Consider the following 27192-nt stretch of genomic DNA (forward strand, 5'->3'; position numbering starts at 1 on the left):
GTCTCCATTTCAACTGCATATTTGGATGGTAGGGTGAGAATTTGGTATTGACAACAGAAAGCTTGGAACCATTTTATATCAGTGGTTCAGGCTGCTGCTGGTTGGCACACTTTGGTCCCCTTAGTACAATTTAGACACAGCCTTCTTGAGTATTGCTGATTCCAACCGGATAACAGGCCAAGTCACACAGCTCATGCACCTTAAACTGGCTTCTTGAACATGACAATGAGTTTTTAAAATCAGCCTCCACGGTCGCCAGATCTCAATCCGATGGAGCACCTTTGGGATCCAGTGGAACATCATGGAGGTGCAGCATGGATATCTTCTGCAGCTGTGTGATGCTATCATGTCGAAGGGGACCAAAATCTCTGAGGAATGTTTCCAGTGCCATGAAAAAAAATTAAGCAGTTATGAAGCCCCCCTTCATAACAGTACAATCTGCTGCTAGCAAGGCGTAACTGGTAAGTGTATATGGGTCATATATATCTCATGAAATCAGAGTATAATACAATTATGCCAAATTGGATCAGAGCTCATTTAGAGAGAACATTTACAGCTTTTAGTATTTTATTTTTTTATTCTGATGCTCCAATACAGAAGCTTTGCATGATTCAGAGTTTAAGAAATCCAATTTCTGCTATGTCTCACTTCATCCAGTGGCGGAAATGATCCTTTTCAAGCCCACTCATTGAGAGCCCAATGTCTTCTGACTGGCTGCAACTCACTAGGCTTCTAAAAACATAAGCTAGTACTTGCAAGGTGTAATCACATATTGGGAAAAAGGGAAAAAAAAAAAATCATACTAAGCTGACATGAGCTTGGCACAAGAAACCTAATAGAGACCAAGTGTTTAGAGCAGTCTGAAGCCTGAGCCAGTAAAGTAAAATTTAGCTGCGTTTAATACAGTAAAAGACCTTAATTCAACAGAGCACCTTTGGGATGCATTTAAAAGTACAGTTCTGTCTCTGATGTGCCTGCTAGAAAGGTGCCAAGATGCATATCTAGAGGGGGTAGAAAATATATCATGGAGAAACATAAAATGCTAAAGTGTGTCCAAGACAGATGGAGGGTAAAATGTACAAAAAGAAAAACCCCGAACCAATACCGCACATTACATGACCAAAAAATGTGTGATGTAGTTATAAGTTTGGAGTTTCATTTGGTACTCTTGACATCCTGGATATTGTTGTGACTGAGCCCACTAACAGAAACCAACTGGAAAGCACTTCATCCATGAACTGCTTGTACTGAATGACAGTGAAGAGATGCTGCAGTATTTAAATGCCACATGAGAAATGTAGTTTCTTAAAAAGACATTCACATCCAAAATGATGAAAATGTCTTTTTCTTGTTTATTTACTTAATATTTATATATTTTTACAAAATAAAAAAAACAAAAACAAAAAAGCTAACAAGTCTGCAAGGATTTAAGAAGGAAAAGAAGAAAGCCATCGAACAAACAGGGACTACAGTACTTGTTTTTTTTTTTTATATATGTACAAGACAAGTTTATCCATTTAAACTTTTTTTTTTTTTTTTTTTTAAAACGCACAGTACAAAAAGAAAAAAAAAAATCACTGACAAAAAAAAAGAAAAAAAAAAAGAAGAAAAAACCCATAGTACAATTCTGTCCATCAGTATTCAATGCTGCAGATTTCCTTACAATGTTGGGGGGACAGGTGGCGGGGCAGGGAGGGCCTCAGAAACAAAATTATTCACACTGGAAGGCAGACCGGGTGTGTATTGGCCTTGGAAATCATTCTCATCTTTCAAAATAAGAGGGGCCTTATGAAATATTTATAATTAATGGGAAAAGTTTCTGTACAAGTGTTGGATAATGGAAAACCTGTGCTAGGCAAAAAAAACAAAAACAAAACAAAAACCCAAGCACAGTACGCAACCATGGTCCCCCCGTGTGTACAAACATGCACGCAGTCACATGACAAACACACTTTTTCCTCACAGTCAAAGCCAGTGAGCTTGCTTATATGTCTTTATATATAATATATCTATATTCGGTAAAAAATAAACTTCACAACTCTACCAATTTATAGAATTGTTTCTGCAAACTTAAAATGACATAAAAAAACAAAAACAAAAAAACCCCAAAACATAAAAAAAGTCAACGGCAAATTATTGTGTTTGGAAATTGTTCAGGAGGGAAGAATTTCCGGCAAAAAAGTTAAGTAACAGGGAGTTGAGGGTCTAAAATACAAAACCAGCCTGCCCCCACCCCCTTTTAGAGATTACTTCATTCCTCCCCTTCAGTGGGGAAAAAAATGGGAAAAGACAAAAAAAAAAAAAAAGACCATACAGGAAACGTTCATTCTTTTAGAAAAACAGTTCTATGTTACAAGTGAAAGGAAAAAAATGGGGGGGGGGGGGGCGCAAGGGGCGGGAAGATTAATACGATACAAATTCCCAACACTTAGTATTTTCACCCTCTTGATGGTTTGCTTCTATCACCATTTATCTCCGATCGCCCCTCACTTTTAAAGCCCCTCCTGTCCCTCCCACCCATCCATCCATGCATCATTAACAGTGCTCGTTCTCTCGGCACAGCACCTCCTCTGACCGCGGTCAGAGCTGTGGGAGTGCTGGGCCAAGAGACTGGAGGGAAATCTTTGCAGGAGGAAGCGGGGATTTATACGTGGAGACTTATTTGCCGAAGGAGTGAAGAGCCTCCCACCCCTCCCAGCTTTTTGACACTGCGCGGGGTGAGGTCCCGTGAGTGGATGTTAGTTTGCCCCCCAGCTGTAGCTGTTGTACGCCGACTTGTTGATCTGAGACTTCTGTTGGATGGAGGCGTTCTGGCTGCGCTGTCCAGTGCCGCTCTGTGGAGGAGAGTCACAAAGTTCATCAGTGAGCTGCCGCTTTGTGCCATGTGTTTACCTAAAAGCAGCACAGCTAATGTCACGGTGAAACCACAAACACTTAATGAACTTGCCAACAAATCTTTTATAGGCAATTCACTAGATTTGTATTACTACTTATAACAGTCTGACTGCATGATGCTGAAGTGCTACTTCATTTATTTTGAATGTGCTTTATCAAAAAGACTGGAAGTTGTCAACTAGTTAACAGCCTGAATATAAAAGATGGAGCTACAGTGATGTCACCCACTCATTTTTCAGCATTGACCATAAATTTTGGTCAAGCCGACCCGATCTCAGGCTCTAAAGCTGACGCTGCATTGGTCACCGCTCGGGGAAACTGATGTCGACACACTTCCATCTTTTACTTTCAGCCTATGCATTTTTGAGCTCATTCAGACTGTTGATCATTACTATTTGACTCACTGGGTGGAGTTTCCTTGTCAACGAATAATGCCTGTATATGTTTTTATTTGCTCAGCTTGTTTCTAAAAATCACATGACCTCAAATACGTAAGCATTTATATATACACACTGCACCTGTCCGTCTTGCTGCAGGTGGTGGTGCAGAATCTGAGAGTGGGGTTGTTGGTGTGGTGTCAGGATATGCATGAATGGAGCTGGAGCGTAGCCGGCAGCGGCAGGAGGGTTGATGGGGCCCCCGCTGCCCAGCGCAGAGGGCAGGCTGAATGATGCGGCTGGCGTCCCAGCGTGGAAGCCCTGCTTCTCAAACGACTGCAGGGGACCAGGAAGAAGAATAATCAGTTGGGCCACTATAGTGTTTTTTTGTTTGCTGCTACAAGACAAGCAGAAGCATATCCTGCGAGTAAATATTTCTGTAGTTACCTGCGTCTTTGTGTAAACAGACCCTGAAATATCTGGTACTCCTGTGTTGCTTGATGTCACAGAGACTCCTGCAGAGAGGGGGAAACGACACAAACTGAGCTCATTAACTGTTAAACCGAATATGTTACAGTAACCACCCACGTGGTTACGCTCTGATTCCAACCAGCACAGATGATACTGGGTCGATGGACAACAAGGAAATTAATGTATAGACATTATCTATGAGGGGGGGGGGAATCCAAATTATAAAAGAACACTGGGAAATTCCAAGTATGAACATCTATGTGAGCACGAGTCCATAGATGATTTCAGCAGAATTTCCCTTTAGTGACGACGGCAAAGAGACTGAGGAGATGAGGAAGGATGAGATGAACAGGAAGAGGAATCAGAGAAAGATGGTGTAGCTGAGTGTATGTTTCAGGCTTTGGTCTTACTGTTGCTCTGGTTTGCTCTGACACTTCCTTTTTAACTCTCTATGATATCAGCTTACCAAAAAAGAAGAGACTCTGGATATTAAACAAAATGCTAGTCCCGTCCCAGTTTTCTAATTACAGATGATTTATTTTCAACATTTTCAGAGAAAATTACCCAAATATAACTGGTGACAATCATGTGCTTCTTTGCTTTGTCTTGTATGAAAATATAATTGATGATTTTGGATTTTTGACATCTGATCAGAAAAAACAAGACGACAATTTGCCCAACAAAGGATAAGATATTTTTTTCTGTCCCTTTAATTTGTTGTTGTTTTTTTCCATTTCCCCCAAAACAGTAACACTCAATAAAAGATGGTCAGTACAGTGCATCCCTATTCTGAAGACAACTTTAGTAACCAGATGTGCATTTTCATCATTTTGTAAATTGTACTTGTCAAAAAAATGAATAAATAAATAAATTAACAGACTAATAAAAATAAAATACATCTCTTAGTTCTCTTTAACAGAAGTCAATGAATGAATGATTAAAGATAGGTTTCTCAGATATTTTGCTCTGAAGTCTTGGCACTGCTGGAAAGCAGAAGAATCTTGTATACAAGTGATATTAAATGTTTCTGTCATTTTTTCTGCAGATAACACAAGTGATGGATTTTTAAACTTTTGTTTTGCTTTTAAGCTGCTAAAGAAACTGTCAGCTAGAGAGACGCTCAACCTTATGAGACTCTGTTAATCTGAAAGCACTCATTTCAGCCCTGTGTTGTGTGGAAGCTTCACAGAAATGTGTTAAAATCCTGAGTGTCCAAACACTTTTACACTGACAAGTTGCATGTTTAACGAGACGCTCGTTAAATGCAGCATTTCTTGCTTCGTACACTCACAAGGTAATAAAGGGTTTTTTAATCCAGAACAAATAAGTCATTAATGAAATCTATCACAACTCCTGCAGAAATGACAGATTTCCCTTTGAGCGAGTGACCGATGTCATCCGTTGTATCCACTGTCATCATATCTAATTAGGTAACGCTGAACTTCAATACTCCAATAATGGTCAGTGATGTTCAAAGAAATAAGCAGAACTTCCTATGTACCAGGTTTGGTTCAGTGCACACAGTTTTGACAAAACATTTCAGTCACACACGGCGTTATTCTGACCAATCACCAGTGCTACAGATGATTTTGTTGCCCTCTCTGTCCTTGGTTGCAAACTACGACCCTCGCAGGACAGCAAACTCTTTACTTTGGAGACGGACACACCAGCAATGAGAACATGAGTGAAGAGCAAGCAACACAGGGGAAAATGGGAAAGCATCAACCAGAGTAACTCGCAATCACTTTGTAGAAGCCCAATAATGTTAATACGACCTTTTTTTAAAAAAAAAAAAAAAAAAAAAACAACCTCTAAACACAGTGTAGCTGTTTTACATAGAAGTACATTGGAGTGATGATGAGTTACCCTGGCAGAAAATGGGTAAAGAAATGCAAACAAGGCTTGTAAAAGAGGCAGGCTGCACTGGACTATCTGAAAGCACATGTAGTGTGACAGGTCTTCCTGCAGGCAGCAGCGATGAGGCAAGGGAACGAGAGCAAAGAGGGGGGAGAAGGATGGTTGGTGACACAAGGAGGAAGACGGGAGGGACAGGGTTGGTTTTTCTCTCTCTCTCTCTCTCTCTCTCGCTTTAGGTTTAATTTGGCATGTGGCGGCACTCACCGACTCCAGGCCCGGTGACAGAGCTGGCTGGCTTGTTTTGTGCAGAAGCAGCAGCGGCCACGGCAGTGCCGTATCCGCCCTTACAGAAATCCCCACTCCCTGAAGCCTGGCCCACATCCTCATAGCCTGCAACAGTCAGACACACAGCCGCAGCCCACAGCATTAGACACACCAGGCAGGGGAAGCAGACCTGCCTCAGATAGCATCTGCAAATGATTCATAGCGTTTTGTTTGAAAATTGGACCACATGGACAGGTTTTACCAAGTTGGGACAATGCAGACGGTATCAAGTTCCCTCCGCTGTAACAACCAGAACTTTGATACCAACTGCAGCGTCTGTGTGGCAAAACCTGTCCGTCCGGTACAACAAGCAGGTCAGAATCAACGCTGACGTCATTTGCAGGTACCATCTGACCCAAGTCTGAGGGGGAGGAGGTGAGGGAAGTGAGGGGGCAGGCAGGGCGTGTGTATGGGGGTGGAGAGTGAGCTTGAGTTGGGTAATGGCAGAAAGCAGCAGATGGTGCAGCTTAGAACAAATAGGTTTTCCACATGTTGTGACTAAAGGTGGATACCGAGTGATGAATAAAGTATGTAAACGACAGCCTCAGTGAAGTGATTGGATAGAATATATAAAAACCGGTGAAAGAATATCGTCTCAAATGTCAGTCTTTGGGAAAAATAGGAAGACGTTGGCTTCATGTGTTGATGTGTTCAACATGAAGGTGTGTGCAGGCGAGGTGGTGGATAGTAAAGCTCTGGGGCAAACTGCATTCTGAGATGAGCAAAGCAAGCCATGGAAAAAAGCGAGAAACCCATAATCTAACCCTGTTCGTTTGTAAACTGGTACAGCCAGATGCCACTTTTAAAGCCCCTTATCCCTTTCTGTTTAGACAGCATATACTTGATCTAAAGACACCCTTAAATAAAAGTGACATAAGATGCATTCTTGTTGTTAGAGAAGAATTACTCAGGCATTTTCCTCACGTGTACAGGCACTGAAACTGTATGAGATGCAGATGCGTTTTCTGACACACCAAACCATGTTCTGGTCATGAAAACATTAAACTTTCACGTCAACATCCGGGTCACAAGAATGATTCATAAACCATGAGCAAGTGTCTTGACACAAGAATAACAAAGGCCATTACATGAGCACCATGTTTATGCTTGCAGATGTTGCAGCGCTCGAATGAAATACGCACTCCACCGATGGGAAAATCAATGGGCTCATTGTGAGAATCAGCACAGAGTCATCGGTGTCCAAGTATACTAGCACAACCCCGTAAACATGCCGTTTCAACATTATTTAGGCTCTCACCAGTGCTGTATCCATGGGAACCATAGCCACTAGCCTGTTGAAAGGGTGTGGCCGAGGCATTGACGCCGACATTCACACCGTGCTGTTTTGACGAGGTAGGAGCCACCTGGACGGGCGGGGGAAAAAAAATAGAGTCAAGAGGTCAGCAAAGGAAAATGTGAAAAGTTCACAATCATGTTGGTGAAACACACATTCAGGTTCTGATAATGCATTTTTTAAACTGCTTAAATCGCTCTCATATTGCCACCAGAGGAAAGGCTACAGGCAGCGTCGGGGGCTGAAACGAAGCGATATCAGGCAAGTTGAAGGAACCTGTTTAGGCCAGTGTTTCTGTCACTCACAATCACAAATTTGGCTTTAATTCCAACTGGCTAGGGTGAACTTTTAAATCGTTGACAAGAAATTAGTCCCTCTTTTTTTCTATTTTAGAAAAGTTTAACGTTAAGGCAAAGCTACTAGAAAGACGGGTAGAGGTCGAGCTGCAGCCTCTTGTCTGGCTGAAGTCAAAGATAAACTGATTGTACTTGTTACAGTAAGTAGCTTTTTACTCTCCCATCACTGCTAGCTGCCAGCTCAATATGCAACACATCTTCAAAGATGACCACAGGCTGACAGAAGCCACTCTGTCTCTCACTGTCTAAAGGGAAGAATTAATTTAAAGGCGGCCTTTTATACTCAATTTATCTTTATTGTTGGACACTATTAAGAGTAGAATACTTACTCATGATACACTGGGGCTTGGTGCAGCCCCTCAGTTGTTGAGGAGATTATAGCTCCTGTTCTTTTAAGGCCACCCTCCCATTAAGGCAATTTTCTTCTGACTGGCTACTTCTCACAGGTTTGTATTTTCAATTAACATTTGTTTCTTTCTCAGTAAAACTATACAATGAGCCTCTAATACTCTAATCTACTCCCCTCATCTACTAGTGGTGGAAATATAAGGCACTGGACTTCATACCCACACGAAAAGAAAAAAAATTAATAAATAAATCAACAACTGCTTGTTGTTATATAATAACGCTAAGAAATTGCAAACAAGGAAAAAGTTAAATCATTTTGGATATTAAGATTTCTCACCGGAAACACAGCAGGTCCATACTGAAAGGTATTGGGCAATCCTGGCATGCCAGTGTAGTACGGGAGACTGGTGTAGCTGTAGCCTGGCGGCAGCGCAGGATTCAGGAAGGGCTGCTGTGTGGTGTGATGCGTCTGGCTCTGATTCTGTTGTGTCTGAGCTAATGTGGTAGCTGGAGCCGGAGAAGAGGCATCAGCTCGACCAAACTTTGATAAGTCACCTTAAAGAAAATGGGAATAAAAGATTGAAACATGATATAGCAGTAAAATAATACATTTTTAAAATAAAATGATATTTTCTAATCACACATAGTAGTAGATAGTCTGTCTCACTCTTTTAGACTTTTAATGGAGCTAAAAAACTAAAAACTAGAAAGTGTCTCACCAGAATAAGGGTTGCTTGTCAAGCTGCCCTCTCTGCCTGTCAGTGCTGTTGTGGGTGTTGCTGCAAAGGGAATGCTGTAATAATCCTGGATAAGAAAAATATTACAGTATAAGAACACAAGAAATTGAGTGCCTACATACCATCACATAACTTGGGATGGGTATGTAATGGTAAACATTTTTTCTAAACTGTTCACTGTTGCCTATGAGCCCGTCTTTAATAATAATAATAATAATAATAATAATAATAATAATAATAATAATAATAATAATGGATTGGATTTATATAGTGCTTTTCAAGGCACCCAAAGCGCTTTACAATGCCACTATTCATTCACTCTCGCATTCACACACTGGTTGAGGCAAGCTACGGTTGCCCTGGGGCAGACTGACAGAAGCGAGGCTGCCATATCGCGCCATCGGCCCCTCTGGCCAACACCAGTAGGCAGTAGGGTAAAGTGTCTTGCCCAAGGACACAACGACCAGGACAGAGAGCCCGGGGATTTCTCAATTTGTAGAGATGGAACTACATTGCTGATTTTATTGGTTCATTTAAGACAAACCGTAAATACAGCACAGGTAATGTGTAGTTAATGTATTTTATACTTGAGGGATTTGGCCCTCAAGTAACTGCAGTAAAAAACAAACAAACAAACAAAACCAACCCCCCCAAAAACAACTCCAACTTGTTTGAAGATTTGAACAGTCACACCTAAACCCCGAGTCATACAAAGCTGACAATGCTGTGTAATTTTACACTCCTAACTGTGCATAACATTATTTTTCTTGCAGCAGCTAAACACATTTCACAAACAACACTTACCAGCGGTATTCTTGTCTGTAGCATCTGTAGATCATCATAGCCGTACACCTGAGGCTGAAAAGAACAGTAAATCAAGTTAGTGTGGAGTAAGTAACACAGTAAATAAAAATCTAGTAAGTACATGTGAAGCTCAGGCCATAGAAACTTTGACAGTACTTACAGGGTAGGCATGCAGTAGTCCAGGGGCCATAATGTATGGGTTGGGCAGTAGAGGGGGCACTCCGGGTGGAAGGTTTGGAGGTGCTTTCCCTGTATGCACAAATTAAAATAAACCAATAAAATGCATTTATTTGCAAAACAGAAATATAAGCCTCATAATCACAATGAAAATACACCTGTGCCTGTATTTGCTAGACAATTCTACCCATGCGCTAAGCAACCAAATTATTCTAATTATTCACCAACTTGCATTACATAACCAAAGTATTACAAATACATTGCCTTTAGCAGAAATAATAAATGAAAACATTGCAGTAAAACACGTGACAAACTGTTTAGCAGCAAAGATTACACTCTACGTGTGTGAAAGAAAAAGCCTCAGGGGACCAACCAAAGAGTCAGAATCATGAAAAGCACACCTGTGATGATGAGGAAATGAAAACCAGATCGAATCCCAGACAAAACAAAACACCCATGACTCACTCACTTTAATCAAAGACGATCTCTGACAAACTCCCCAAGAAATCCTTTACCACAGTTGCTCTACTGTAAGTCAACATAAATTTATGCATCCATCTGCCACCTGACCACAAAATATGCCCCGAAGGTTACATCATCTGTGTAACTGTAACCACTAAACTCTTAAGGACTTCAATTGGTTCTAAAATCTAGTCAAAATGAAGGATTAAACAACGGCCTAACACCCCAGACAAGCTCTACTTAATGCTTTCCTTTATTCTTTTCTTCTACTTTGTGTGTGCTCTCTGAAGCCAGACCACATGACCCGATCAATGGCAATATTGTAACAGAAGCTCCACAATGGATTCGCATACAGTAAACGACTGACTGTCCATTTTACCACCAAGTTATTGTGAAGGCCTCACATCAAGTTACCAAGCTTATAATTATATCACTGGTATTGACTGCACAGTTTAAAGTCAGCTATGCAGAAAAAGTGAAAAGCAAACACAATTTAAACTGAATCTACATTTTGATATATTTGTGCTTGTGTTGTCTAACCTGAGGATGCTGCAGAGCTGCGTGTTGATGACGAAGATGCTGAAGACTGAATGGTCGAGGCCGCTGTGGAGACTGAAGCAGTGGCGGCGGCAGCTGCTGCTACTGGGGCACCCATAGAGGCAGTGTTGAGGCCCATGGCCAGACTGCTGACGGGGCCTAGGCCCGAGGGAGCTGAAACTGTGGCAGAGCCCACTGAGGAGGCCTGAGGAGCCCCTAAGGACACCTGTGCAGCAGCCACAGAGGAAGAGGAGCAGGGGACTGATGAAGACGGCACGGCTGAGACAGAGGAAGGGAAGGATGAAGAGTGCAGGCTCGAGTCTCCATCGACGCTGGGATGCTGTAGGGGCGGAAGATAATAAATGCGGCGAAGATTGATGAGATTACATTTCCATTAGAGTGAATGAACATATAATGTGTCCATCTACCACCACAGGAAATGCAGCTTTGAAAAATGCTCACACTGAGTGAGTGGGGGAGGGAGACCCAACCTCCTGCATAAGCTACTCATACTCATTTGTGACTTGTTAAAAAAAAAAAAAAAAATAAGTACAATTGATTCTGATGTAAAAATTGACACGAGCATACAAAGTGCTCACCAGTAAGCCTGAGTTCGATGTCCGGACAGATGGAGTCAGACTGTTCTGTTGTGATGGGTGAGAGCTGTAAAAGAACACAGGATATACAGGGGTTATTACACTTATCAGCAAATCACATCACATTCACTGACACTTAGGTTAACACCAATCATAATTTAGATTTAAGAGATTAACTGCATCTCACTTGTTGTGCTGAGGAGGGGCCATGCTGCTTGGAGGCAAGTCTTCATTGTGACCCAGAGCACTAAGGGGCGTCTGATTGGCTGCAGTCAACAAGGAGGCTGAGCTGCTGTCTGTTAAAGTGCCCATGCTGGAGACCGATGCGGGCGTGACCGAGTCAGAGGCCGGCTTGACTGATACTGCAGAGCCTGCTGCAGCTGTGCAGAGAGCAAAAGAGAAACGGATGGAATAAAACCAACAAAACTCAATTAATAATGCTCAGGAAACGTGTATGTGGGCTAAATGTGCCAGAAAATATGACCTGACTAGTAAGCAGACGCTTACCTTCCACGGATTGTGCTGCCTGTATTGAACTGAAGCCATTCTGTAAAACCAACAATGAACGTGAGCTCACAGGTTTCTATGGAGACAGGCCATTGATAAAAAGCTGAAGCTTATTTGATACGCAGATATCAAATACAGCCCATGTTTAAAAACCACTAGCACTTTACAACGAGAACAATGGAAAACAAAAGAATTTAGAAATATAAGAGTAGAGTTTATTTTAAAAGGCTTTTGCATAACAGAGCAGGTGGTAGTTGAGCATGCTGTCCCCAGTCACTCCTCCTTTAATACTTCACTAAAAATGGGGTATTTAACATTTTAGTAGATCAAGTGAAAGAGGAAAGTGTTGGCTTTACCTTGGGCTGCAAATCCTTCTGAGGGGAGGAGGAGACTGAAGGAGGGTAACGCCGTGTTTGAGATGGTCTCTGATCATACAGGTCCATCTGGCTGGAGTTGGAGAGAACTGGAGTTGACTCACTGCAGATTGCAATGAAATGGACAATCTCAAAGTTAATTGGGTTCAATTAATGGTTCTGACTTGAATACTGATGATAATTACAATTTAATGAGTTTTATAGACTGGGACACACACCAAAAATTGATCTAACCTTTAAAGAAGTGCTGAGTAAAACAGAGTGTGGGGAAAAAATAAAATCAACATCAAAAGCCAAATTCTTAAAAGTCCAGTTATAACTGGTAAAATAATTCAGTATTCCTGGCAATCAGAAAAGTATGCAAACACTGTTGAATAAGCGGTACAAAATGTTAGACTTTATGAGAGAGACAGGCTCGACTAAAACCCTGAATAGAAATTTGTGCGTCAACGATGGCAGCTAGCCTGCCTGCCCACAACTGCCAAACTGAGTTGTTGCACTGATGCATCCCCACAGGTGAGGTTCACAACATGTTTTGTGCATACATTGTTGTTATCTTAGCACTGTATCAATATTGTTTTGATGTGGCTCCTGCTCTGGTGGGATGAGCTAGAGATGTTGATTGAGCATGCACTTTGGACTGCTCCATTAAGTTTCATGACTGTGCACATGCAGACAGTAAGTATAACTTGTGGGGACAAAAGAATTTTTAAGATTTTGGGGGGCAAAGTCCCCAAACTTAAGTTAAAAAAAAAAAAAAAAAATCTGATTTAACAGGTGATTTAATAAATTATACACATCCAAGTTCTATTTAAAGTTATAGCTCTCTTGCCATTTAGACAGCAGGAGCAGCAAAATAAGAAGAACAACAAATCCAACAAATAATAAGCAGCGTGATATTGCATAGGCACGCTTAATAAGTGCCCAGAAGCATTAGCAAAATGACTGTCAATGAACAGGACTACAAAGTCAAGAAAAACTTTACTCCAGAGAACCGTTCTTGAATCAAAAACAAAAATCTGTCATTCCACAGCGTTCTGTGTCAACATAAACTTTCTAACATGAACTATCCTTATGTTGGCTGGTTGCACAGCAGATGGCACAACACTGAGTACAACTAGCAGGTCTGAGAGGAAGGTTTTTAAGAGTACTGTCCTCCATTCAAGCTCTTCCTGTTTACGTACAGGAAGAGCTTTGCTTTGGGAAGTACCAACCTGCTGGGGCTTGTGTAGAGACTGTTCTGGACCTGGTTGCCTGGTGTTGTGGTGGCAGAGGAGGACTCGTACTCTGGTAGAACTGGTTCAGACCCAAACTGCAGCGCTCCAAACTGAAGATTCAGGCCTGAGATGTCTGTTGAGCCAGGCATCTCCACTGCCATTGCTGGAATCTGAGTAAAGACAAAAGCAATTTGCTTTCTTTAAGGCCACAAAGACTGAAAGCTTGCTTTCATACATAAGACACAAACTCTACTGGTGTGCTATTTTAATTGGATATCTGTCTGCCTCAGACAACTAGATCGAGTATTGGTGACAACACAGCAATCTATGAGGAAGATCAATTCAGTTCAACGCAATTCAATTCTGTTGTTCTATGTTTACCACACAGCAATGTGGGCAATCTAACACAGGATGAAAGAAGCCAACAGCAAATTGTCACCTGTTTTGGAAGCATTTTCACATCCAACGCACAGATTTTGGCATCATATTGGAAGAGAAAACATTTGGATCAGTGCATCCCTACATGAAACCAGTCTGTTTTCAATAGCTTCTATTGGGCACCTTTTCAAAATCTCTTATTAAAAGTCACCTTTGTATTAATGGAGGCCCTCTTCTTCTGCTGTTTGATTTTGTGTTGCTGCAAAGGCAGAGGACTTGAACCCTGGGCATCTGAGGAGCTTGGGGAAACTTGTTGACCTAGAGAAGGGACTCCAGCCATTTTAGGAAGGGAGGAAGCAGGTGGAGGCACCACATGGGGGGAGGATGTTGTTTGTTGTGGTAAGGAAGATGATGAGGAGACAGAAGAGGAAGGAGGCAGGCCTTTGTCCTGCAGGAAAACATCCAACATGGACGAGGTTGAGGTGGTGGCCTGGTAGGGCTGCCTCTTTGTAAAGGGCGTATGAATTGCAGACTCCGGTTGAGCCTTCATATCTAGACAATAGTGGGGGGACAAAAGTCAGAAAAAATAAACTCAGCAGGTATTTTGTGGTACTGAAATTGAAAAAAAAAAAAAAAGAAGAGTAAAAAGCTCAATTATAATCATTATGAAATATACCACTTCACATATTACAGCAAGGCATTTAATAACAATAGCATTTAGTGTGCAGATAATTTATCTTCAGAGTAATTTAAAAAAGGCTCTCATCTCACCATATTGTCCCAGTGAGGCAGCACTGGTGTCCCATGATGAAGGGGTTGTGTTGGGGGGTCCAGTCTGGGAATGCTGGGCTGCCAGCTGGGCCAGTGCCTGGGCTGTTTTATACTGCTCCAAAAACTGGGACCCAGTGGTCCCTGTGCTGGCTCCTTTAGGTTCCCCCACTTCCCCAAAACCCTTGCTCAGCATGCTGACCTGCAGTGTTGGTAGAAGAACACAGACCATTATTCCAACTGAATAAATACTTGAGCCACAATAATGCAGTTATGCCGCGATATCACTATACTCGCCCGTGTTCTGTGTGGTGAGGAAGTGGTGGACTTATCAACGTTAAAAGATGATTTGCATTAGTGAGCTATCTGAGAGGCAATGTACATTTAACTGCAGTGTTAGGAAAAACTGCCATGCTTTGTTCTTTAGAGTCTCACCATGTTGTGCTGGGTGTAAGGGGTGCTGGAGGATGTTTGAGAGAGGGGCACTCCTTGCTTGGAGTTGCTGAAAACCAGTGACTGGGACAAAGAGGGGGGCTGGGTGGCCTCCATGGGGGCATTTTCTGTCTCTGAGGAAGAAGATGGTGGAGTCTTCCCAAGGAGCACCGCGAGATCAATCCTATAACAAGAAATTTAAAAAAACCATTCATTATGATACCTATAAAAAGTTTCAATAAAAATAGGTTAATTATTGTAAAGCTGCATTCATTTTCATTGTTTTCTTGATTAATCTTTTTTTACTATTTAAATTCAACAGAAGTATCAAGTGAGCGATATTAACACTGCTCGTTTTTGTCCAGCTAGCAGAATAAGTAATTAAATATTTGCATATTGTCTTGATAACTAACAGTACAAGCATATGGCCAATAATTCTCTGAACATCAACTCATTCATAAATCAGTTGATCAAGAAATCAATTATAACCTTGTCCACAAAAAAGAGAGAAGGTTACAAAACAGTGACTGCTCTTTTTCTCTTCATCAATTCCCAGAAAAGCAATTTGCTCAGCAGCAGTGTAATAAATTGTGTAAGTGACCCACCTCTGTCCCTTAGTGATGGTAACATTCTCTTGAGGCGGAGGCACTGACGCTACACTGGAAGCTGTGAATATCTTGGTCTCTGAAAGCTGCAGAGGAAAGGAGAGCAGAAGATGAAGTTTTAGTTCTGTTCAAGTGTGCAGATCAGAATCAGTTCTAATCTACTTTCAGCTGCTCCCTTATTCTCAACGGGTCGCCACAGCAGCTCCACAAGTTTGATTTAGTGGGTTGACGCAAGTTCCTCCTGGCAAGGTACGAGCAAATATGTAAACCACTACACCATGGAGCTGCTATCACCATCATTAATACTGAACTATAACTTCTTCGAGGACAATGTACTGTTTTTGTTAAAGAAATAATGTGATTGAGGTAAAAATAAAACACTCACATCTTCATTCCAGTCCTCAGTGCCCCACTCCTCTGTGGCAGACCTCCAGGCACCTGTGAGTGAAAGAGAAACAGTTCAGTGATTTCACGTTGAACAAAGAACTTCAAACAGAATAAGGAATGCAGAAAAAAAAATCAAGAGGGGAGTGAAGACAGGTTTACCAGGAGCAGAATCAAACTTGGGTGGATAATTTGTTCCCTCTCCTGCAGAGTATTCCAACCCTGGAGACAGAGACCGAGGTGAGGAGATTAAAGCTAATGTAGAGTTACCAGAGGAAGTGATCATTCTTTAGTCAGAGCATTACAATATGTCTGAAATGTGTGTATGTCTCAACTATCAAGCAAACCATCCTTGTAGTCTTTACAACAAGAGCTTCTTTGGCAAGCTAACCATGCTTTTTAAAATAGTTTGGATGTTAAACAGATGCTGAATTGATAAGATTAACTTCTCTTATTGGAGGGTGACCTTTGTGGAATAAATTCACTTACTAGCTCCCTCCTCTAGCTCCACGCTTCCTGTGTTGTTCCAGGTACTGCCCCCTCCGTAGTTTTCTTCTGTCTGAGCTGGCTCCGCATAGTCAGCAGGGTTGAATGTTCTGGGAAACATAGTGATAAGGAGTCAAGAAGTGAATGAATGGACTAATGACTTCCCCAACAACTGAAGGAGTGTCTGCATAAGTCACAGCTACTACCTACTCACCTACTAGAGGTCAGCCCTGTTTGAGCAGAAGCAAACGCTCAATTAAGTTTTAATGAGGTGCACACCACAACTGATTAAGGTGGTTGTCTGCTTGCAGTGGTCTTTTGACATCATTAGGCTTTTTACTTCATAAAACACTTCAGAAACAAAACCAAATTTGCAACAGGAAATGATATGTAAAAGAAATCCTAAAAAAAAACTTGGTTAAAGCAGTGAAACTACCATTGTTGTAGTGGGGAAGCATCTAAGTACTGTTTTAGTTTTTCAACGACTCTTTCCTGGCAAGAAACATCTTTCATTATTTTGACACATCCATGTATGCTGAGGAAATTACAGCTGGTGCAGCCTAGCAACATGATCAAGTGCAACACTTTTCTTTTGAGTGAAGCCAAGCCAAGCAGCTTTCATTATTTGTCAAAGATCCTTCCTGTGCAAATCAAGATGCATTTATAGCTTGGATGAGCATATTAAATGACAAATTTTAAGGGAAGGCCATATCCATTTGATATCCTATTAATAGAATGAGGTGTTTTAATGTCTGCTATTACATTATCCTATTTTATAGCACTCAAAGGCTCCCTAAAGAAAGCAAGAACACCACATACACACACAAGAGGCGATGCACTCACCTCCTACTGCCTGCAATATCATATCTGGGCCCCTTATCATTCTGGCTTTAGAAGAAAAATAATGGTAACAATTACAAGATGAACAACAAAGTAAAAGAAAAAGCTTTTTTTTTTATCCACCACCACCATCGACAGCTACAGCAGCGTAAGCAAAAGGCCTTCAAGCTGCCTGAGCCAGTACTTTAATATCAACTCTGCTCCAGTCAATCACTCTTCAATGCAAAGCAAGCCAGTGTGCTTTTAGTCATAGTGGGTCAATACACAAGAAACCCAGCTGAACTGACGTATAGGCTTCATAAATCAGCCGCAAACAAAAAACAGCTGGTAGATGATGGCAGTTAGCAGTTTCATCGACACCTTCAATCACACAACTACATGAGCTCAAAGCTATTGTTGAACACACGGTGCATCGGTCTGCATAATAACTCCATCCATCTCAAATCACACAGTCTCTTGTTTAGTCTCATTCTCATTTACCTAATAAGTTGAGAATGTCACATACACACTCTGTGATAACTCTGTACAGCGCCAAATTAACTGCCTCGATTCTGACAAACACCCCACCAAAGCAAACCTACACTTTTACTACAGTTTTTACAGCTGTAAACATATATCAGCCTGTTTCATTGGGTTTCTATATATGTCAACATAAAATGATCCCATATGTGTGAAACAGAGTGGATTTCAATCTCTTCCCTCAGTTTCTTTTCTGCAGACAAAGAAAGAAATTAGTTGAATGCAACACCAGAGGAAAAAAAAAAAGTCAGTTGTAATGTGGGACTTTAACGGTGTTCTCAGATCCGAGGTGCGAAATTACTTTCTGCCCTTTTAACCTGGAAAACCTTGTCTAAATAGACACTAATCAATAGGTGATTTTAAAAAAATGGGGTTATGGAAACAAAAATGGGTGGTGGGTGGTGTGACATGATTTCTGTCCAGAAAAGACAGGAAAAAACCCAAAGATTACAATTTGCATTTCTTAACAAATGGATAGGTGTTCAATTCAGTCATTTTAACACACCTTGAACCAGGCTACATTAGTGATAAATCCAGTCTTCATGTTACCAAAATCTGGGTTGCCGGTTTTAATGTGGCTCCATTAAAGAGACTGAAAGCACTATTACTTCACAGAGAGACTCACACATGCAGATAATAACCAAATCATCTACCAACTTCCCTTGAATCATCTAAACCGTCACATCAACTCTGAAACAAATCTATCTGATCAGCTTATTCATTGGTAATTAAGTGTGGTACTCATTTCCCTTTTAAACCCGAGTATTAATTTTTGGGTTTAGTTCAATTTCAATGAAATCTGAAAGCAAAATGTGAGGTGAATAGCATACGTTGCCTATTAAAAGCATAAAATATCAGTGACGCACATCTACAAGCAGGTCTGAAAATCACCATCTTATCACACAGCAACAAGTACTTTATCTGCTTTAAGGCAGTTTCCTTTAAAGCCATGCACACTTCTCTCAACAAACATTGGTGCAAAGCTGGTAAACAGTGTCTGCCAGCATCCAGAAGCAAAAGCAATAACAGAACTATTGTGTGCTGACGGTGAGGACAGTTTAGGTAACACAAAAACGTCTCAGCCAGCACTTTAAAACATTAGCCCCAAATCTGTATGAAAAGCGTATTATAGTGTTTGAGTATGCAAGTCAATATCTAGGTCAACACTCAAAACAAACACAGCCAAGACTGGAACACTTCCACAGGCTCAGAGAGCACAGACCATAAAGATCGTACTGCAGGTTATCGTTTGCACCATCATAGAGCAATTATTTTACATTCTAGTCATTCCCATAGGTTAAAACCATGTGCAAGTATGCTTTTTGTTGTATTGATACAGCAGCTTCAAAACACACTGTTTTTGTAAGAACATCAGATTCAGGCTTCTCCAGCAAGGGAGCCATTCAGTTAGGACGCACACACATATACACCCAGAGTCACATCATACCTGACTGCTCACAACCTAATCCAGGAAATGTCTTATGACAGCACAAGTCTTACTCATACACTGCCCAATTAATGACAATCAAATGAGTCGAGAAAGCCATCACAGTCAGCACAAAAAGCACTTCCTCTGTTTTGACACCTAACTGTTCAACTGACATGCGTATTAACTGCACCCTTTTGCGCTCAGAGAGACTAAAGAACACAAGCAAAACAAACTGAATAATCCTGCAGCCTGGGGCCAGAGAGCTTAATATAACTGTAAAGCTAAACCAGCTCGGTCCCTGACAGTCTTCTTCATAAATCAATCCAAATATTACTCTAAATAAAATCTTTAGAGACTGCAAACTCTGAAGAGAGATATTCAGCCCACGCTGTTCCGTCCCATTGGCTGATGTATGTCCTCCCTCCTTTGGATTAATGCTAAACAATAGGCTGGGGTCCTGCTCTCTGGTGACCATAGCAACAGGTAAAAGTGGAACAAAAGGCCTTCTCGATTTAGGCAATGCAGGTATTCCCTTACCCCATGCCCTGTGCCGAAAATCTGCCTCCTCGCCGTCCAGATGCTCCTGGGGACAGAACGAGACTGTGTGTCAGTTTCTCAGTTCGACAAATCTTGCCATAAGAAAGGAAGCCAGCAGATTATGTATGCATTGCAAAAAAAAAAAATCCCAAAAATCCCAGCTACCCCTTGTTTTGATTAGACACACGTCCTTCAAAGAACAGTAAAGAGGATTACTTACCAACTGCTCCCCTTCCTCTGCCTCTTCCCCTTCGGCCTCGCTCTGCACCTCTTCCAGCTACTCCAGTCTTGCCTCCGTCTAAGCCATTCTCTTGGCCACGAACTTGAGTAATGAAGAGAGAGCAAATGGCTTCATATTTCGACACAATAGCGCGTGCAAAAACAGCAGACAATTAAATAAAACTTAATGTTTGAGAACCTTAACAGCCCCTCAGATAGAATCAAAAGGACAGACAAAGGTGCTGGCTCCCCTTTCCTATGACGATGTATGCAGTTTAAATAAGTTCTAAAAGGCTTTCTTGCACTTTTATTTTTACAGAATTCTGGTGCACCTGTGCAACCTTTCTGTATCCAACTTCATCTAAATGACGAAATAAGCCAGCAAGCAACTGTTCATGCAAACCATACATTTCTTTTCTCAATGAACCCCTTTAGGCAACAAAAGCAAAAAGCCTTTTTTACAAAATGACTCGATAAACTTGAGTCTGACAGAGCACAGGCATGACTCAAATTAACAGCATTCCTTGACTTGTGAAACATGATGAAATTCAAAGAAAAAAAATCTTTCAGGCTGTACATTTACAGCATGCAATTTGATAAAATAACCACCTTGTTAGTGACCATTTGTTCAATGATTTCTTTTCAGAGTTGAGGGCAAAATGTTTGTTTGTTTTTTTAATATTCTGCAGCAGCCAAGCTGACCTCTTCATCTAAACCTAAATCAAACTAAAGCCAAAACTAAAGATGTAAAGACCAATAAAAATAAACAAGAACTGCAGACAGATACAATAAAGGCCTGGCAAAAGATCACAATGAAGGTCCACACTCTGGTAATCTCAACTGGCTCCACACTTCAAGCAGATCTTGACTTCAACAGAGCCTTAAATAACCAGAAAATTATAATGGTATTTGTTCAATTAAATCTGAGCCTCTGTAAATACAGGACTGTGTATAAAAATGACAAATTTCTCAATATTTTTGTTCAATCCCTTCATACTTGAATTCAAGGTCAGAAAAATCTATTGTGTTGGCAGACACACCCATTTGTAAAAACTGAGTCACTGACTAACGTTTCCAGATCAAACTGTAGAAGAAGGCAAATCAATGTAAGGATGAGTTAAAGACTTACACTCTCGTCCCCTGCTAGCGCCACGTCCCTTGCGTGGAGCTCCACCTCTGCGACGTGCTGCATCCTTCTCGCCTCCTTTCTCTCTGTTCTCTTTTCCTTCGTCTCCAGTTTCTGCCTGGCTGGTCTCCTTCTGACCTGACACCCCTTTCTTCTTTCCCACCATTTCCCAGGAGTCCTTAAGAAATACATAAATATAGCATTACAATGATGCTCGTCTAAATCAGAATACTACAGAACTGATTGTCTTGGCACATTTCACTAAGATGGAAAACACACACTGAAATGGATGAAAGGTTAGTTGATATGGTGATGATCTGAATTTTTTTTTCCACTGTTAGAGACCCTCGGCCAAAACAGGAAACTATGTGACCATTACGGCCTTTTCATAGTTTTCTGACGAATATCTCTTCCTTTTCCATCGGTTGCAGCAATATCGCTCTGTGCCATCTGGAAAATGTGATGCTACCACACTTATGCATCATACAAAGACCTGTAAAAACGGACCTGTTTGCAGATGTGTGCCATGCCGCTATACACAGAGATTAACAACAGGGAGCATAAACTGCCACTAAGCTTACGTATGTCTGAATCTGATTGGGATCGCATTTCACATACAGTGCATTAAGAAGCTGTTTAGTGGAAGCTGTGGAAGCTAGTTGAAAATCACAATTGGAAATGTTGTTCATTTTATTTATTCCCTACCAAGCCGTATAAATCAAACTCCTTTTAAAGTCTTTACTCCAATGAACCAGTATTTGACAATCCAAAGGGCATAGCATCTCTTGATCAGCTGTGATTAATGTGTAACGGCAAGATACTGTTCAAAGTCTTACTCTAGTTTCAATTTCTCACCATGTTCTACAAGTCAGATTATTATTCAAGCTTTTAAGTTATTTTTTGATAACTTATAGATAAACATTACACACATTTAAGTAGCCAAATAAAGATATGATATGTTATCTGTGCCATCCGTTTGTCTGTCTGTTAGCGACACTGCAACAAACGTACCAAGCAGAATTTCCTAAAACATCGCAGAAAGAAGAACCCAAATATTTTTATGGAAACTAATAGGAAGCTTATGCCCTGTGAATGCAGTCTCCACTTCAGGAGATGACTGCCCTCCTTCAAGTCCCCTTCTGGTTTTCAACAGGTCAGTGACAACATACTTAGGGGATGCAAAAGAGGCACGTTGACAAAGAAAACACAGAAAATGTACACAGCTGCAGTACCCACTTTCAACAGGAAAATGAATGCACAGTCGCCCAGTAGAAGACAATCCGCTTCCAAACAATCACAGCCTGACTCAGACTGACTGTAATAACTCTCAGACAGATTGGCAAAGGTTTGAAAATACTTGCTAACTAATTTATAAATGTAGAAAGATTGCAATCAATCAGCACTGACAAGTGCTGTACGTCTGCAATGAGTCTCTTTGCAACTGGGGACTTGATTCAACTGGTTGTCAACTTGTTGGATTCTGGTTATGTTCCTATACAAAAATGCAAGGTTCCCATGCACCTACTAAACTGCCGTCCTGCAGCAACTCCATCACTATTTGTGGAGGAATTTCTGAATGTGCGTTTCAGACCTATGAGGTTCTGGCTTGAGTCATTTAAAAGTAAATGTGAACTTCTTTGTATCTAGACAGCAAAAGACGACAGCAGATTTACGATTTTTTAATGATTTATCTGTTTAGTGCTGTATCGCTGTACACAACCGCATTCAATTGAAAACTGATAGACTGGCGCCATCTTATCGCCCTGCTCATGCATCACAGTCACTTTGAACATGGCATCTGACCGTTTGTGGTACCCATCTTCAAAGCAACCATTTCAAAGGCTGCATGTTCATTGAACCTGGTCACAATAATTTTAGTTGTGCTGCTGTCTCCAACCACTGTTTTCCCTGATGTGATTGTAACATCCAGTGTGGCACTGATTTCACAAGAATCCGGCGCTCACAGCACAAGCCTTCACACAAAGCCAATACTCACAGTGTCTGGGCTGCCCTCCAGCAACACGTTGATGGCTCTGTTGACATCCCCGTTGCAATCATGCAGTGCGATCATAGACTCATCCTGATCCTTGCCTGTGATGTCAATCAGCTGGAAAAGGAGGGTTTTCACAATCAGACAGAGTTGACCCATGACATCTCTGTGTCATTTGTTAAAAAGTAAACTATTTTAATTACACTTAGAATAAAAATCTAATTTTATCAAAAGGTCAGTATAGAGGGTTAACTACATGCTTGCTGAGATTCAGCAGTTGAGTAGACATTCAGTAACTTTGTAACAAGACCATAGGTAACCAACAGATTGTATATAAAGTTAATTTTCTATGAATACTCTGACTACATCCACTTGTTTTAGTTCCTAAATAAAGACACTGATCTTTGAGAAGTAAACTCTCTTATCAGAAGGTGACGATGACTTGTTTTTTGAGTTTTCTGAACTTAGATGACAATGAGTGTGTCAAAATTAATGATTTGATCATTAAAGCTGACAGGCCTGATATCATTTATGGTTAAATCCTGTATATGTTCACTTAAAAAAAAAATCCTAACACAAGAGACATACATGTCTATTGCCAAGCACAATAAATGATACAATATAACACGTGTCAATAAATGAAGTGGTGCAACTACAAAAGGAGCAGGAACACCTAAACAGCAGGACAAAAAGAAAGTGCATCTGCTCACCTGTTTGACCTTTTCTTCAAAGTCATCATTGTGATCTGAAATCATCTGTGCGAGTCGGATCTGCTCTGCGGTAGCCTGTTCCAAGAGAGTGAAAAAGATCCAAGATTTGCATCAGCAAACACAGGATTTGCATTGTTGAGAAAACATAACATTTAGATGTTAATAGAATCTGTAGCACTAAAGTTATTATTAAAAATTGAAAGCACCTTTGCATCCACTTCAGGTTTACTAATTGCAACTAATTTACCATTTTCAACAACAACTACAGTGCTTAAAAAATGCTAACACTTGTAAATAACCCTTTTCACACAACTACTATACCACAAACAGTAACCACCGTCTTTTTACTGTTATCATCAAACCTGCATATTAGTTGGTCAGACTGTGTTCCCTATTGGGTTTTCAGACTGAAGCCGTGATCCCAAAAGCTCACAATCAGAGATTTTGTTCTCGACTTGTAATTACTCAGCAGCATCACCCCAACTTATCCAAAGCTTTTATAGTGAGGATGGCATCATCTGCAAAAGCCCTTTACTCAGTAAATAAAGACTTAGTTTTGACTGAATTTTTAAAGTTATACTTATCTCAAATCTAACTGTAACAAGTATGTAACTTTGTAGCTAAAAACTTGTATGTAATTACGAGTTGAAAAAAGAAAAGAAAAAAACCCTTGTCTGAGTATATTCAACCTTGGTGCATATCACAGAGCATCTGGGCAGTGTGACAGGTGGTGAGTGTGAGAGGGTACCTGAGGCCTCTGCTTGTGCTGTGTCTGGCTCTGTGTCTGGCCCTGTGTCTGCTCCCAGTTGCCCCGGGCTCGGTTCCCGCCCATGGACGTCATCATTTACAGTATATACAAATAACAGTATTTACAAAGGAATAACACCTGAGAAGAGAAGGGTGAGAAGGAGTGTTAGAAGGGCTTGTGACCTACTTATGTCGCGCACACGTATGGTACGATACCACTTCCTCAAACTGCCTGGTTGCTTAATGGTTTGCTGGAAGCTGGCAGTGATATCACCTTTGTTCCCAGACCATGTCTTAAACCAAGGCCACCCGAGGGAGGACAAAAAAGGGAAGAGCTCCTTAGTAAACTGGGTGCAGCTGCACACAAGGAAAACGAGCACTAACTTATTTACCACTCAAACATGAGGCAACACTTTATGCATCAAAACAGCCTCAATGCTGAGGTAAATCTAGATTACCAAACAAGCGAATGTCTTTTAAAAAAACAACAAAACAAAAAACAAAACAAAAAAAACAGACATATATACACTTTGGAGAACACCAAATGGGGAAGGACAACATACAATCTCACACAGTATACTGTTAACCTTGCTATCGATTCCTTAATCTTGCACATGTTACGTAAAACCCTGTTTTGATTCGCGCACAAACAAGCCTAAAAACAGGGCCTGTCGACCATATCCAAATCTACTATCCAGCCACATGGCCAAAATGCTAGCCAGCAAGCTAATAGTTGAGGGGAAAGCATCCAGCTTTCAAGTCTCGGTGGGCTTCCGCTTCTCACGGCTTCACCTCATGGCGACAACGAGGCTAACTTTAACGGCTAACCTGCTAACTAAACAGTGATACCTACCTACACAAAGCTGCGTCGCTAGCTAACTTAGCTTAATAGCAAACAAGTTAATTAGCTCGCTAACAACTAACGGAGATTTCGGGTTCGACCGGGTGAACCAAAGAAGAAAAAAATACGCCCATGCCACTCCGATGCCGCCGGTTGTCTGCTAGCGACTGATAGCCACGCTAACTAAACAAACTAACGTCCTCTTGGTTAGCCAAGAAACATTAGCCACGTTAGCGAATTAGCAGCCGCGACACCGCTCTGCAACATTTAGAACCAGTGGCCCCGGCGTACTCTCACGGACCGGGCTGAAGGCGTAAAAAACCGCCGAGGCTGAGGGTAGGCCGATAGGCCGCTAAAATGAAAATAAATAACAGGCAATACTGACCAGAAACCCGGCTCAGTATTACACACTGCTACACAACCGGCCGACAAGTAATCTCGCTGTCGACCTCCGGAGTAGGATTTAGGACAGGATTTAAATCCTGAACCCCGAGTGTTATAAGCTATATTGAGAAAAATAAAGCGAGCCGACTCGCTCACACAATAAGCGAGAGACGGTGAATTTACCTGTTTCTTTTCCACTCTGACACCACGGAGAGCTGCGTCACGTGGTTTGCAGAGCGCATCGAGGAAACTGGACCCACACCACGTGATCAGCAATATATCGTCAGCGGAGAGACGTGACATGTCAGAGCTGGAGAAGTAATAATAATAATAATAATAATAATAATAATAATAATATATTCAACTGATGTGTAAATGAACAAGTAATAGTCGATATTTATGCACAAGTATACTCATAATAACACCCTCATATGTAGTATATGGATGCATAAATGCTGTGATAATGTGTGAGCACCAGTTCTCCAGGCATTCTGATGTCTTTCAAAGTTGTCCTCCGGACATTGGCTGCTTTTTCACTCATTTCTAGTCCAGCCCTTGTCAACATACAACACACAACAAAGAACCAATTATGAATTGCATCTTTAGACACTTTGTTTCCAGCAGCCTGTGTCAAACACATGGCTTGTTCCCATTTGTTTAGCTGAATCTATTCAAAAATTGACAGACATAAAATACTATTTTTGTGATTCCCAAAGTGCTTCTAACAGAAAACTTGGCATATCTCAGCATGATGTGCTTGTGCTATAAACATCTTTAAGGAAACTGGACATGAGGAGGATAGAAGCAGTGAAGCAGTGAAAGACCTAAAAAAATATCTTCAGCAGATGAGAAATATCTAAAAGCCACGTCCTTAAGAAAAAATCCAGAAAAGATCTGACACAGGACCTGAGAGATGTATCTGGTCCTTCAGATGATCCATCTACTGTTCGTGAAGCCTCAGAAATGGTGGCTGTCAACAAGTCACTCTTAATGAAGGAAAGGGGGGAGCAAAGTTTGAGATATGCTAAATTACACAAGACCTGGACTGAAAGTCAGGGGAACCAGGTCTGGTGGAGTGATAAATACATATTTGAAATATTTGGTTCAGACTGTGTTCAGTGTACAAAGTACAAAAGTAGAGGTACAAAGTGGTTGTTCACAACCTAAGAGTTCAGGCTGTGTTGAAGAATTAAAGGTGATTATACCAAATATTAACTTTCAAGTATAGTAGAATTATTTTTCCTAATATACTGCATTTTAATGTATTTTAGATTTTTAGTTATGCATCTGTTTCACACAGGGCTGGATCAATACTTTTACATAGTGTTGTATACTACTACTACTACTACTACTACTAATAATAATAATAATAAACAAAAAATGAAACAGGTAAAATAATATGTATAAGTATTACATTCTACATAGATCATTGAATGTGTTACAAATATCACCAACAGTAATATA

At 40.9% G+C, this 27192-nt stretch overlaps 1 protein-coding gene across 8 annotated transcripts; it reads right to left on the bottom strand.

Moving 5' to 3' along the window:
- Positions 1 to 1296: 1296 nt before the first annotated feature.
- ubap2l (ubiquitin associated protein 2-like) lies at positions 1297 to 26006 on the bottom strand. 8 transcript variants are annotated; one of them, XM_082521424.1, is made up of 30 exons: positions 25912 to 26006; positions 24505 to 24642; positions 23757 to 23831; positions 23053 to 23163; positions 21060 to 21234; positions 19932 to 20033; positions 19712 to 19757; positions 17230 to 17274; positions 16390 to 16496; positions 16063 to 16122; positions 15902 to 15954; positions 15517 to 15602; positions 14915 to 15095; positions 14483 to 14681; positions 13923 to 14263; positions 13331 to 13503; positions 12099 to 12189; positions 11743 to 11782; positions 11423 to 11615; positions 11239 to 11302; positions 10643 to 10979; positions 9624 to 9712; positions 9464 to 9517; positions 8642 to 8726; positions 8260 to 8477; positions 7183 to 7288; positions 5865 to 5990; positions 3720 to 3787; positions 3414 to 3608; positions 1297 to 2834 (listed from the first exon to the last, which is right to left on the bottom strand). In XM_082521424.1, exons 2-30 carry the CDS (start codon positions 24598 to 24600, stop codon positions 2739 to 2741), a joined length of 3612 nt encoding a protein of 1203 aa, XP_082377550.1. In that variant the 5' UTR covers positions 24601 to 24642; positions 25912 to 26006; the 3' UTR covers positions 1297 to 2738. The 8 variants fall into 8 exon arrangements, with proteins under 8 accessions (XP_082377550.1, XP_082377547.1, XP_082377548.1 ...); XM_082521421.1 differs by having other exon boundaries at positions 12099 to 12219; XM_082521422.1 differs by lacking the exon at positions 25912 to 26006 and adding an exon at positions 25730 to 25895 and having other exon boundaries at positions 12099 to 12219.
- Between the last annotated feature and the right edge of the window lie 1186 nt (positions 26007 to 27192).

The sequence above is a fragment of the Aulonocara stuartgranti genome (assembly GCF_965226115.1).
Source record: "Aulonocara stuartgranti genome assembly, chromosome: 22".
NCBI classification, from domain to species: Eukaryota; Metazoa; Chordata; class Actinopteri; order Cichliformes; family Cichlidae; genus Aulonocara; species Aulonocara stuartgranti.

Coding starts and splice junctions, on each gene's coding strand:
- ubap2l (XM_082521421.1), bottom strand. CDS start 24,600: ATGATGACGTCCATGGGCGGGAACCGAGCCCGGGGCAACTGGGAGCAG. Junction 11,616..11,742: donor GGCAGCACAATCCGTGGAAG/GTAAGCGTCTGC, acceptor CTCTCTGCACAG/CTGCAGCAGGCTCTGCAGTA. Junction 8,727..9,463: donor TACAGACAAGAATACCGCTG/GTAAGTGTTGTT, acceptor TTTCTTATCCAG/GATTATTACAGCATTCCCTT.